Here is a 12,618-nt window from a genome sequence, read left to right on the forward strand (position 1 = left end):
CTTAATGATATGGACAGATGCTAACTATGTGTTTGGGGTGTCACACGCTCATAGTACCATCTGAAAAGAGCAAGGATTGCTCACACAGAAGGAAAAAGCGTGATGTAAATGTACCTATGTTGTAGGGCACAGTTCTCTATCCAGGCCCAAGTCTGTGTGGGTGTCTCCTCTATCCACAAAGCTGCTCACACTGCAGGAGGCACAGGCTGAGAGGAGAGACCAGAGCAGCTCTCCCACTGTGACACGGAGCAGCAGGATACAAGTAAAGGAAGGCCCCACAGCTGTACTGGGAAGATTCCACACAGTCATCAATTTTTCATCTGAAAGGTAAAGAGGAATTCCCTTTTCTGCCCCTATCATCATTGGTCGGGTGAGTAGCAATGATGCCCGGTGTGCTTCCATCAATGGAGCAGAATAGGCGGAAGGCTGGGGTGCAGGCTGACCTCTGCTGAGGTGAGTGGGGGCTCAGGGTGTTGCTCAGTGGTAGATTTGTTCACACTGAGTTCTAACAGGAAACTTGCTCAACATCGAAGGCCTTGCAAAAGTCTGGCTGAGTGATGTCAGTTGCTTTTCCTTTCCCTACTGATGCTGTCACTCCACTGTAGAAGGCCACCAAAGCGACCAGGCTGCATGTCTCCATTTCTGCTGTTTCTCCATTTCCTTCTTGTTGCTCCCTGTAACCAGCAGGTTCAGCCATGCTGCTTTCCTGCCTCCTCTACTGTGTTTCGTGTGGTCGGGATGGAGCTCAGAGCTCCAGCTCTGAGTAAGGTTTTCTGAGAAAGTTACCATCTCTTTTCCATTCCTTTACCCCTAAAAACAGTTTTCCAGTGTCTCTCATGCAAGAATTCTTTGAACAGCCTGCAGCTGACTCTCCTGAAGCTCAGGGTCCTGACTTTGCTTTTTTGCCAGGCCTGCATTCCTTGAGATGAGGAACTCTAGGAGGGCATGGTCACTACAGCCCTGACCACCTCCAGTCTTAACCCCTGCTGTTCAGCATGTCCAGTAATGCTTCCCTTCTGCTTGGTGTGCTTAATACTTGACCCACAAAGTTATTGTCAGTGCACTCCAGCAGGCTCTCAGACAGCTTGCAGCAACTGGCATTGGTGCTGGGTGGTTGCTGGGAGGTGTCTCAGCAGAAAAGCTGGGCTGGGGTGGGCGTGCTATGTCAGTCCTCATCGCAGCTGGCAGAGAGAGTTAGAGGAGGGTGATGGGTGCTGCCTGCTCTCAGTGCTGCTGCACTGAATTTGGGGCACAGCAGCACACTGGTGAGTGAGCTGGGAGGGAGACGGACTGCTGCTGTGCATGGCTAGGCCAGAGCTGGAGGATTGTCAAACACGTGAGTCATGCTGGTGCAGCCATTGCAGCTGCAGCAGGAGTAGAAGACAAAGAGGTTTTGCAGAGGACAGAGGGTGGTGATTCATGGTTTGATGTCCAGGTGGAGGCCGATAAAAAGTGGTGTCATCCAGGAGTCTGTCTTGGGACCAGTGCTTTTTTACATGGTTATCAGAGACACCAATGATGCAATGGAGTGCACCCTCTGCTGTTTGCTGAGTGGTGCGGCTGACGCAGTGGAAGGAAGGGATGCCATTCAGAGGGAGCTCAACCGAGAGGTTGGCCTACGTGAATCTAATGAGGTTGAACACAGCAAAGTGCAAGGTTTTGCACTTGGGCTGGAGGAATCCCAGGCATTTCTACAGACTGGGAGGAGCAGTCCTTAAGAGAAGCCCCGCAGAGAAGGACCTGGGGGTCCTGGTGGATGAAAAACAGTACGTGAGCCATCAGCGTGCTCTTGCAGCTCAGAGAGCAAATGGTCCCCTGGGCTCCATCAGAAGAGGGGATGGCCAGCAGGGACAGGGAGGTGATTGATCTTCATGATCCTTGAGGTCCCTTCCAACCCGGGCCATTCTATGATTCTGTGATTACACTCGCTGTCAGAAATAACAGCAGCTGTACAGAAGCTGGATATATTTTGGGACAGTTCTTGTAACCAGCTGATTTTAAGACCTTGCCCGAATTGGGGGTCTAAATTGCATGTTAGGAGAAAGCTGGTAAAGTGGCTATTGCTCATTCTTTTTCATTTGCTGATTCTTTCATTCGGGTTCCTTTTCCAAAGGAGATTCTGGTGATGGAAGCAATTGAAGAAAGAACAAAAGCAGCTCTTGCCAAGAATGCTTGAAGTCCCTGTGGAGAGAAGCAAAGAACTTGGGCTTCCTCTGGGATGCTCCCCACCATGTCTCAGGAAGGAGACAACTGCTGTTCCACTTTCTGCTCTGTGTGTGGAAAGGTACGTCTGGGTTTTCTTCTACCTGTTTTTCTTTTTCTGGCTTTGAAGGAGAAGGGGTGGAGCAAGAGGAGACCCACTGGTCATTTGTTACCTCAAGAACAGGATGGATTCTGCATTCACTGTGAGAAACTTGGGCTAGTAGCATGGGCATGTTTCAGGCTGGACTCTTCTTTTGCTACTTGGTTTCCTTTTGGCTACAGGGAGACAGCTGTCTAAAGGTGTGTTTTCAGACCCACTCTCCAAAACCATGTTTCATTGTTGCAGGTGGTTCAGTGTGCTCTTGCAGGGTAGATGCTGTAGTTTGCTGTAGAATCTAAATGGTTTCTGTTCCTAGGGGAGGACTGAGAGGAGGTAGTGAGAAGAGAATTCAATGCCTTAGGTGTATCTTAGTGAGAAATGTTGGCATGAGGTGCTGGAAGTCTTGAGTTGTCAAAGGCCAGTGATGCTCAGACTCCTTAACCTGCTGGAGCAGGGTGGAAGCAAGGAGTGGGCACTGCCGTCACACAAGCTGCACTTGGTTCTGGTCTGCCAGGTCTGTGCTGGCCTGGATTTCTTCTGAGAAGTTTGTTGGAGCTGATTGGAGTAGTGAAGGGTGGGGAGGAAGTGCTGCTCCAGAGCTATGAGACGTGCAGCTCCTTCTGAAGTGCTCCTGAGAAGGACGGAGCGCATTTGCTGCAGCTTTCTCTGCAGATGTGCTCCTCACCTTGAAATCCTCCTGGTTTGTCCTCAGCTCCTGACCACGGCCTGTTCTCTGTTTTGCAGGCTGATAACATGCAGAAGCCGCAGCTGGTGCGTGCTATGTCATCTTTAAACGTACCAGCATTTGCGGCAGCCCATGTTATTAAGAGCCACGTCGCCCAGGGGCCAGATGAGCTCTCTCTGGAGGTAAGCAGTTCCAGGCATTCCGTGTTGTCGTGCATGGAAGAGGGCAGTCCTTTCTGCTTTGTTTTCCTACCAGATTTGCTGAATCTGGGATTGATGTTTCAATCTCTTTCAGGTCAGAGATCTGGTGAGCATTGTTGATATGAGGACATATCAACAGGCTGAGCCCCTGGTGGAGAGGCAAGCGTGGCTTTGAGGTAGGCACACGTTTTTGACTAGAGAGCACAACTTCAGTAGAGTTGGGAATCTCAGCTTGGAGCTGCTCTGCCTGCAACAGATGGCTGCTGGATGCAAACAGTTGCCCTGTGTCACTGTCAGTGGACCTTCCCTTTGGCTCTGGGCTCGGGCTAATGCTCACCTGTCTTTTTGTTCTAATTACAGGTTGGGCTTTTCCCTGGTGAGTGCATGGAACTCATCAGCGGAAAAGTTCCCGATTCCCTCCTCAATTCATTGCCAAAGCCAGGTGCGTAATTTACATTTGACAACGCGAGTTAGTCAAATAGGGTCAGAACGTTACTTTCAGGGGGTTTGTTTATGCCCAAGTTCAGCAAGCTTAGAAAGAGAACTACAGTAATCTCCTTGGGCACCTCCAGGGATGGGGAAAATCCATTCTTGCGTGTCCTTGTTGGGAATGTTCTTCCCGTTGTTACATGCTCTGTCGAATGCATTGCGCTCAGCTTCGTCCAACCGAGCCAGGCCTGAAATGAACTGGTTTCTTTGTTTTGTTGCGCAGAGCCAAAGAAATGGGGCAAGCTCATCAACGGCCTTTGTTCCCTGGTGAAGGCCAGCCCCGGGAGAGCAAAGCAGCCTGAGCCTCCGACATTCTCCGGATCCATGTCCTTGCTTGACATCGTTGAGAGGTATTTAGCCTTCAGGACTTGAGGGCTGAGCTGTAGGAATGGAAGCATCCTCTGCTGTTTGAAACAGAGGGCGTTTCTAAGCTGTGTTTCAGCAGAAAGCAGGCAGTGCCCAGAACAGGCAACTTTTGGCCAGGGCTCGGTGCAGCTCTTCCCACACCCTGCACCACGTCTGACAGCATGCTCTGTTTTCTCTGCAGAATGAGTTCTCCCAGTAAGAGGGCAGAGTCAGCAGCTGGCAGTTGGTGTTCCTGCTTCTGCCTGGGCAAACCATCCCCTGTGGCCAAACGCCAACTGCAGAGCAGTGCCAGGGAGCCCTCTGAAGCAGAAGTCTTGGTCCTGGCAGGTAAGGGTGCAAGTCCAGCTTACAAAACACTGCTTGTCAGCAACACAGGTAGAATTCATGCTTTCAGTGGGCTTGTACCTCCTTCTGGCGTTCAAGCCCGTCTTGATCCCTGTCTTTCCCAAATGAGTCTCTTGTCAACACAAGAGCTGGACCTGCACGTGGATCACTTTCAAGACAGTGACACTGTTGCTAGAAGCCTATTTGCTTCTGCCCACCACCACTACATAGCCAAATGTCAAGAATCTCCATGGTTCATCTTGCGAACGTTCGACACTAACTGCTGTACATCTGCTCCTTCCTAGGTGACCCGAGCCCTTGTATATCCCCAAGACGCAGGGCATGTTACGATGACGCATCTTCCATCAATGAAGAGTTGTTACTAAGCACAGAATGCTGCAGTTCAGATGAAAGCCTTCCGTATAACATCAGCTATCAAGAGAAGAAGGTCATCATCGTTGAAGCCTTCATTCATCCCACCCCTACTGAAGCTGCTGACCTGAGCCCACCAGACACCTCAGGCACCAGCCTGGACTCAATGTCTCTGCAGTGTAGCCCAGCCCAAGCACAGCCTGAGTGCCCCGACAGCAGCACCACCATGCAGGCTCAGGTCAGCATCACCGAGGAGAAGCTGAGCATCTCGCAGGGGGGCACAGAATCAGGACACGAGTCCCAGGCTCCGGGCAACAGCACGGTCTCTGAGCAGCTCTCATGATTACAAGAGAGGATGAGTCCCATCTTTCCTCCAGACCTCACACCCCCTCCTTTCTCCTACTGAATAAAGGCACGCTCGTGCTCAATCAATGCCTTGACTGAATTCCGAGTTTTCATTCGCAGAGATTGGGATGAGTGCAAGAAACTGCAAGGCAGCTCAGCTTACAACACTCTGGCTGTGGGGTTTGTGCGGCCAAGCTCTGGGTGTGTTCCCATTTTGCCTGACTTTGGGATGCCTGCAGCGAGAGCTCTGCTGCCGTTGTGTATGGCAGCAAATAGTCTCTAGCATCCTGGATGCTGCTCATGAAAACCCCAAGCTTCCTGGCTGTGACTGTGATGCTTTTCAGGGCCTTTTGATGCTCCTTGATGCCGTGGCTGCTCCCTAACACCTCTGTCCTCCCGCCGTGTCCATTCCTGGCTCTCACCTGTGAGCTGTCCCTGCAGATCATCTCTAGCCCTGCCATCATCGCGCTGCAGCAGGAGGAGCTCGCCCTGACCAACATCAGGCAGTGCTGCCTGCCTCTCTCACTCTCTAGACCAAGTGTAACTACGCTGTCATGGAGACAAATGCTTTCTGTCACATCCTCCATCCCTGCAGACATTTACCGGTAGGTGGCTCTTGCAGAAGAAGATTCAAGCAGCAGAACCTTTTGCTCAGCTACAGCACACAAATGCTACAAAAGCAGGAATAACCCGCAAGCTCTGGGTCTGTTTGTCTTGCACAGGCATGCACTAACTGCGTTTGATAGTACCCCCCATCCTTGATTTCCTTCCCTGCTTCTTGTCTGATGACGCTGCTGAGCCAGGAACAAGCTGCCCAGTGTGGCAGAGCATGGTGCAGGGCTGTGCTGGGACCTCCTCCCCTTCATCTGCTGCAGATCAGTGCCACACACGTGCCATCGAGATGCTCTGGCACGGGATGTGCCTCCAACCCAAAGCTCCTTCCCACCTCCCAAGGAAAAACAAAGCAACCCAAGCATCTCCAGCAAAGCTGCCCAGCAGACAGCAGGGAATGCAAACAGCTTCTGGCTGCTCCCCTGCACTCCTGTCCTAAGTAATAGACCCCATGAGGACTGGCTGGGAAATCAGTGCATGACACATGTGAGTGTGCACAGGATTGTGCAAAGCAGTGGGGTTCCATGAGTTTGTGTGTGTGTGTATCTCGGCTGTTATGAAAGCATGGGAAGACTGCCTTACTGAGTCCCAGATAATTACTTATCCTCAAATGATTTTTCCTGGCCAAATTTAAAGCCTCTTACAGGTAATCGAGACCAACAGGCTGTTGTTGCACAATCAACAGGCACAAACTAGATGAATAGCTGAGGAAAATAAAGCATCATGCCAAGGGTACTAGATAAGTGAGCAGCTTGAGATCTGCACATTTATGTGATACTCATGGTCTTAGACAATATTTGCTTAGTGAGGTCACATAGAATGAAAGTAAAATAGAAGAAGTGCAATTGGTCTCAGTTCACACAGCTGGCTGGTTTGTCTCAGGCTAATCCTGAACTGCCTCAAGCGACTGCTTTGGTGCTCTACAGAACAGCAACTTCAGAGATCTCTTTCTATTACTAAGTGTTTGAAAGAGCAATTTGCTCTGTTAATTATCCATCATTTCTGTGCAGTCTGTTTTGTCAGACTTGTCTTTAGCTTCCAAGTTGTATGTGAAGAATTGTTTCCGTTGTAATGCACAATGAACTAAAAATTGAGAGATGAAAATGTGAAGAGTTTTTCCAGCTTTGATTTCATGTCTGGAATTTTGGAACCCACTACTTGCAGTTGTTAATCTGTCCAAACTGGTCTGGTTTGGGATGCCCTCGTACTTCTTGAATCGCTGTTAAAGGCGGAGCAATTACTACAAGTGTCATGGCCCCACTGTTGCTCTAATTCTTGTTTCTTTGTTTTCCACACGCTGCTTTTCAAGCCTCCTTTTTCTTTACAGTCAAAGTGAGAACTGCATTGTGAGGTGTCTGAACCTTGTTGTGCCTGTACATAAATAGAACAGCAGCAAAGCCAGACAGGTGACTGTGCTGACAGCTCTCGTAGCCAGTAACACGTAACTGTGCTAAATCCCTTGTGACGGCTTTGATTTCATTTTTGCCAGTGAAATCCTTGTAAAAGGAACTGCAGCAGTGTGATGAGCTAAGGTGAAGATGCTGGTTTTAGTAGTGCTCTAAGCTGAGTGGAAGGGCAATTGAATGAGGGTTATATGCTTTCTCTGGGACGATAAGGCTCTTTTTCCTGAGGGAAAGAGCCAGCTTTTCATGGGCTATATGTGGGCTTTGGCAAGGGCAGACAATCCAGTCTGTCAGGAAGCCATTTGAGGTGCTTCAGGTTTGTAAGCTTGTCTTTTTGTTTTTCAGGCGGATATTTGGAGCATGGGTGTAGTGCTGTATGCTCTGCTGTGTGGGTTTTCCCTTTGGATGATGACAATATGATGGCACTCTACAGGAGGATACCAGTGGGTATCAGTGGTGCTAGAATACACTGAGAAGGGAAATAGCTGAGCTTGGCAAGAGGCCTTGCTTTTCAGATGGCAGAACATGCTGAGCTGTGGGTAGAAAGGCCTGTCTGCTGAATATTGTCCCTGTTTTTGCTGCTTTGTCTACCAGTATTTTGTGGATTTGGTTCTACACTTGGTTGGCCTATGTGGCACTGTAGCCTAATTCTGTACCATGGTAGCATACAGAATTTAAGGAGAAGTATTTTCTTGCCAATGGGCTAGATATTTTTGTATCTGGTTCTTCAACTGGCTGCTCCCTATACTATCTGTAGTAAAAATACAGACACATCATTTGATTTCCCAGAAATGAATGTTGCTAAATGCCATCTCTTCTCATGTCTACAAAGATCAAATTTCTGCATTTGCTATTAGAATTTCCTCTTCCAGAATCAGGAGGTAATGTAGGACCCCACAGATTGCCTTCAGAATCCAACAGTTAGTTCTGTTTCCTTTCGGAGTGCATAACAACCTGAGCACATGAATTGAATGGCGTGGCTTTTTAGTCTGGTACAAACTCTGCTGTACACTGAAACTTGGTCCATTTGTAAGCAGGACTTTTTCCATCTCTGCAGGACAGCAGAAAACCCTTTGTGCTAATCATGATGCCAAGAAGCAGAATGCGGCAAATGGCAGATGATCCAACTGCTTCAGGTGTTCATTTCCTTAAAACTGAGAATAGTTTTGGACTGAGAGTTTGTAAGCAGAACGGAGCTCTTAAAGCTGTCAGAGACTATTTCTGCACTGTTCAATTCTATCTGCCTAACATACACAGGATCTCAGAACTGCGTTGCTTGAATTGGTGGAACTTGCTGAAGTGAACTGGGATGAGCAAGTTTTAGAACTTAGTCAGAGTGCTGTAAAAAATGGATAATCTCATGAGTATTAAGGTACAGGATTGCTATTTCTGCACTGAATTTGTTTTTATTTTACATGGCTGTGATCTGAAAGTTGCTTGAAACGCAGGCACCTAGGCACTGTTGTGTAACTGAATTTCACACGATAGGTCCTGAAATATCCTGGAATCAAAAACTCTGACTTGTTTTAAGTCTGCTGCTTGAGTCTAATCAGGGTCATAGTGTCTGTGTGCAGTGTTTCTTTCCCTGTAATGCTCCATATCATTTCATTTTGGGAATATTGAAGGAAATGGACTATGTGCCATAACTGTTGTTAGAACAAACTATGCCTGGTGTGATCTTATGCATAGGTTCTGTAACTGCTCTTCACAGCTCAGGTGTTTGACCTTCTTTTTGGTGAAGTGATGAAATACTGCTGGTTTCTATTTGTGCTTCTACGCACCTTGAAGCTCTTAGGAATAGAACAATTGTCTCCAGTTCTTTTCAGTGATATCAGTAACAACTCGAGTGCTGCTGCCCACTAGGTAGACCCAAAGAAGCAGATTACAGTGTAACAACACACGAGCTGGACCTGAATGAGGATCACTTTCAAGACAGTGGCTCTGTTGCTTGAAGCTTATTTGCTTCTTCCTGCCGCCACTCTATTACCAAGTATCAACAACCTCTTTCATGATTCAACTTGCAAACCTTTGACACTAACCCTTGTGTTTCTATGCCTTCCTAGGTGATTCGAGCCCTTGTCAACCCCAAAGATCCAAACCAAGTAGTGATGTGCAGTGTGTTTCCATCAATGGAGAGTTCTTATTAAGCACAAATCGCTGCAATTTGGATGACAGCCTTCCACATGGTAACAGTGATGGACACAAGGGGCTCATCCACGTTCATGCTCTCATATCTCCTGGCTCTGCTGAAGATGCTGACCTGAGCCTGCCAGACACAGCAGTCACCTGCCAGGATTGTGACCCAGCGCCTTTGCAGTGCTGCCCATCCCAAGCACAGCCCGAGTGCCCCAACAGCAGCACCACCATGCAGGAGCAGGTCACCATCAGTGAGGTGAAGCTGAGCATCTTAGATGGGGACTTAGAGTCAGGCTGCCAGTCCCAGGCACCAGGCAGCAGCACAAGCTCTGAGCCACTCTCATCTTGACAAGAGGAGTCCCATCTTCACCCTTGACCTCTCAAGCCCTCCTGTCTTTTATTGAATAAAGTCACTCTCATGCTCAATCATCGCCTTGGCTGCATTCCGAGTCTTCATTCACAGGGATTGGGATGAATGCAACAAACAGCAAGGCAGCTCAGCTTGCAATGCTATGGCTGTGGGGTTCGTGCAGGCAGAGCTCTGGGTTCCCATTTTGCATGGCTTTAGGATGTCTGCAGCATTTTGTATGGGAGCAAATAATCTCTAGCATCCAGGTTGCTGCTCATGATAATCCCAGTCTTCCTGGCTGTCGCTTTGTGATACCTTTCAAAGCCTTTTGATACTCTTTGATGCCTTGGCTGCACCCTAACACCTCTGTCCTCCTGCCATGTTGACTCATGTCTCCCACTTTTAAGCTGGCTTTGCAGATCATCTCCAGCCCTGTCATCATCACGCTGCAGCAGGAGGTGCTCACCTGGCCCAATGTCTGGCAGTACTGCTTGTTCTGCAGATGAGCAGCTGCCTCCTCATCTCTTCAGCTACAGTAGTTTTTCTCAGGGCAGTTAGATGCAGTCACGCTCCTCTGGATTTGGTGTGTTAAATCCATCCTGCATGGCAGCAGCCAGTGCAATACAAAGGTGTTCTGTGTGCCACAGCATTTCTCCAGGGGAAATGAATCCTAGCAACAGTCTGGTGGAGTCTGTGAGCCTGAGATGCTCAACCAATGAGAGCCATGAGAGCATCACCTGCATTGGGTTTAGGGCATAGAACAGAATTAATGTCACTGACTGGTGTGCAATTTCTCCCTTGCCAACAGGGGATGTGCGCGCAGTATTGCAGTAATGAATAAGCACTGCTGCTATCGCTGCCATCTTTGCCTAACTAGAAATCTTTGACTTTGAGAGTTTCTCACACAAGGGGAGAGGGTAAGAAAGTAAAGAGGCACAGAAAACTAAGGAAAACTGCTCTTCTTTATCTTATCTATAAAAATTGATACAATTGTTGCTGTCGTTCCTTTTTTTTTTTTTTTTTTTTTTGTATTCTTAATTTTTTGCCAGTGTCAGTTAGATTGTTTTAAAATATCCACACACCAAAATCTGACTACCAAGCAAATGTAATGAAAATGAAATGAAGGTGAGTTAGCGGAAAGCACAAGGCCATATTATATTAGGCTCTAGCAAATTTACAGGCAGTCACTGCACAAAGAGGTAGATTTGAGTTGCACATTATATGATTCCCACAAAGATTAAGGAAATCTGAAGCTTTCAATATATTTTTTTAATTCTTTTTTCATTTCATTTTTTAAACACCTGACCCAGACCCCAACTCTCGCAGGAGCTGTAAAGATAATAGCATTAACCTGCATTGTAACTCTAGATTAATAGTCAAGTGCATCACTCAGCCAACAGTTGGGACATAGAATCCTATTGCCCTCATGTAATCACTACTTAAACAAGAAACAGTGAAATTCATTGAGATATTTAGTCTGAACTCTTCCACTGGGGTCATGACTGAATGAGTTCCAAACTTGTGCTGAATGTCATTGCTGAATTCCTTTCTTTCCCATTCAGTACTGTAGCCAACTAGAATAAAAAACAGCAAAGTTCAGATGGGGATAATCCAGGTTGGAAACCAATACAAAGTGGAGGCAACAAATGGTATATTTTTCATATCGAATCTATGCAGTTCTTAGAGCATCAGCAGTAAGAAATTTGGATGAGATTAAATTTCTGTAGCTGTAGTAACCGTTTTGAAAATGGTCCTCAGAGATCCCTAGCTGGAAAGCACTGGGCCTATTCATCCTATTTTAAATCTATGGGAAGAAATTATTCTGAGTGTTGAAAGAGTGTAAAAATAAAACATTTCTAATTTATTCACCTCCTTTTAAAGTACTTTCAGACATGGTCTGTGATACTACCTTAGATTTCTTTGTATATTTAAATGAGGGTGGTTTGATGCTGGCACAATCACCTTAAAAGACTCTTCAAGATTATTTACCTCTGCCTTAGAAATCTATCAAAACTGCCAAGAATTAAACTGTAGGATGAGGAAGCCTGCCATTTCTAAGATTTGTGGTACTAGCAATTGACTTACGTTTTGCCTTGGTGGAGAACAGGCTGTGCATGGATACACACATGATTTCTCTAATTGTTTGTAAAGGAAAGAATTTCCTCAGCCTTTGCGAAAGCCAGCCTAAGTATCAAAATGGACCTGAGCCCATGCTCAGGAGCAGCAGTTACTGGTTACTGAATGCCTTTAATGCTTGTGGTGCTTTACAAAGTTCAACTTGCTGAGTATCATACTGCTTTCACATTATATCTAATGCAAATTTTAGGAACCCACTGCTGGAGGCAATGGAACAGAAAGGTATGGGGTAAGGGCACAGTAGGTTTTGTATCCAGACACCTGTGATGCAATCCACAGACAGATGGTAGGTATTGAACTGTCTTACTAACACAGTATTCCTTGGCAATATGATTGATGATTGAACTTGATCTTTTGAGGTCTTTTCCAACCTTAATGATTCTTTAATTCTGTGAATACTGAAGACTTCTTTTCAGTATGGCTAGGAAAACACTGGCTAAGTTGTTTGGTTTGCATATATGAAGTTGGGACTGCCAATGGCACAGTTGTGTCATTAGAAAGGGTGGCAGGAATACCCTGAACACGTCTACTCCCTTTCTGTCTTCTCCATCTCAACTCATGCTCCCTGTGACACTAACAGACAAGATTTAGCAGGCATGGTGGTGATGGTTGGATGGTTGGATTAGATGATCTTAGTGCTCTTTTCCAACCTTAACGCTTCTGTGATTCTGTAGATATGCCGTACAAGTCTTACCCTTATATTAAATTTAGCTAGAGATTGTTGGGAATTAACATTTTTGCCTGAAATTTCTCAGAGAATCCCTTGTGCAGGGCCAGCGAAAGACAATGTGCTCAATGGGATTTCAGCAGTCTACTGAAAGAATGGGAGGTAGTTGTTTGAGGAGTTACTTTGCTCTGTCAAAAAGCTGTACTGAGACTATATCTAAAACTATGGGATG

General features: G+C 46.8%; 1 protein-coding gene across 1 annotated transcript; it reads left to right on the top strand.

Moving 5' to 3' along the window:
* The first annotated feature begins 4,224 nt into the window (after positions 1–4,224).
* On the top strand, positions 4,225–9,665 carry LOC146755188 (rho GTPase-activating protein 32-like). Its single transcript, XM_085526272.1, has 2 exons — positions 4,225–4,369; positions 9,162–9,665. The coding sequence occupies exons 1-2, from the start codon at positions 4,225–4,227 to the stop codon at positions 9,581–9,583; spliced, it is 567 nt and encodes a 188-aa protein (XP_085382398.1). The 3' UTR covers positions 9,584–9,665.
* Positions 9,666–12,618: the final 2,953 nt, after the last annotated feature.

Source organism: Coturnix japonica, chromosome 35 (assembly GCF_054131305.1).
Source record: "Coturnix japonica strain WE chromosome 35, WE-NBRP24, whole genome shotgun sequence".
Lineage (NCBI taxonomy): Eukaryota > Metazoa > Chordata > Aves > Galliformes > Phasianidae > Coturnix > Coturnix japonica.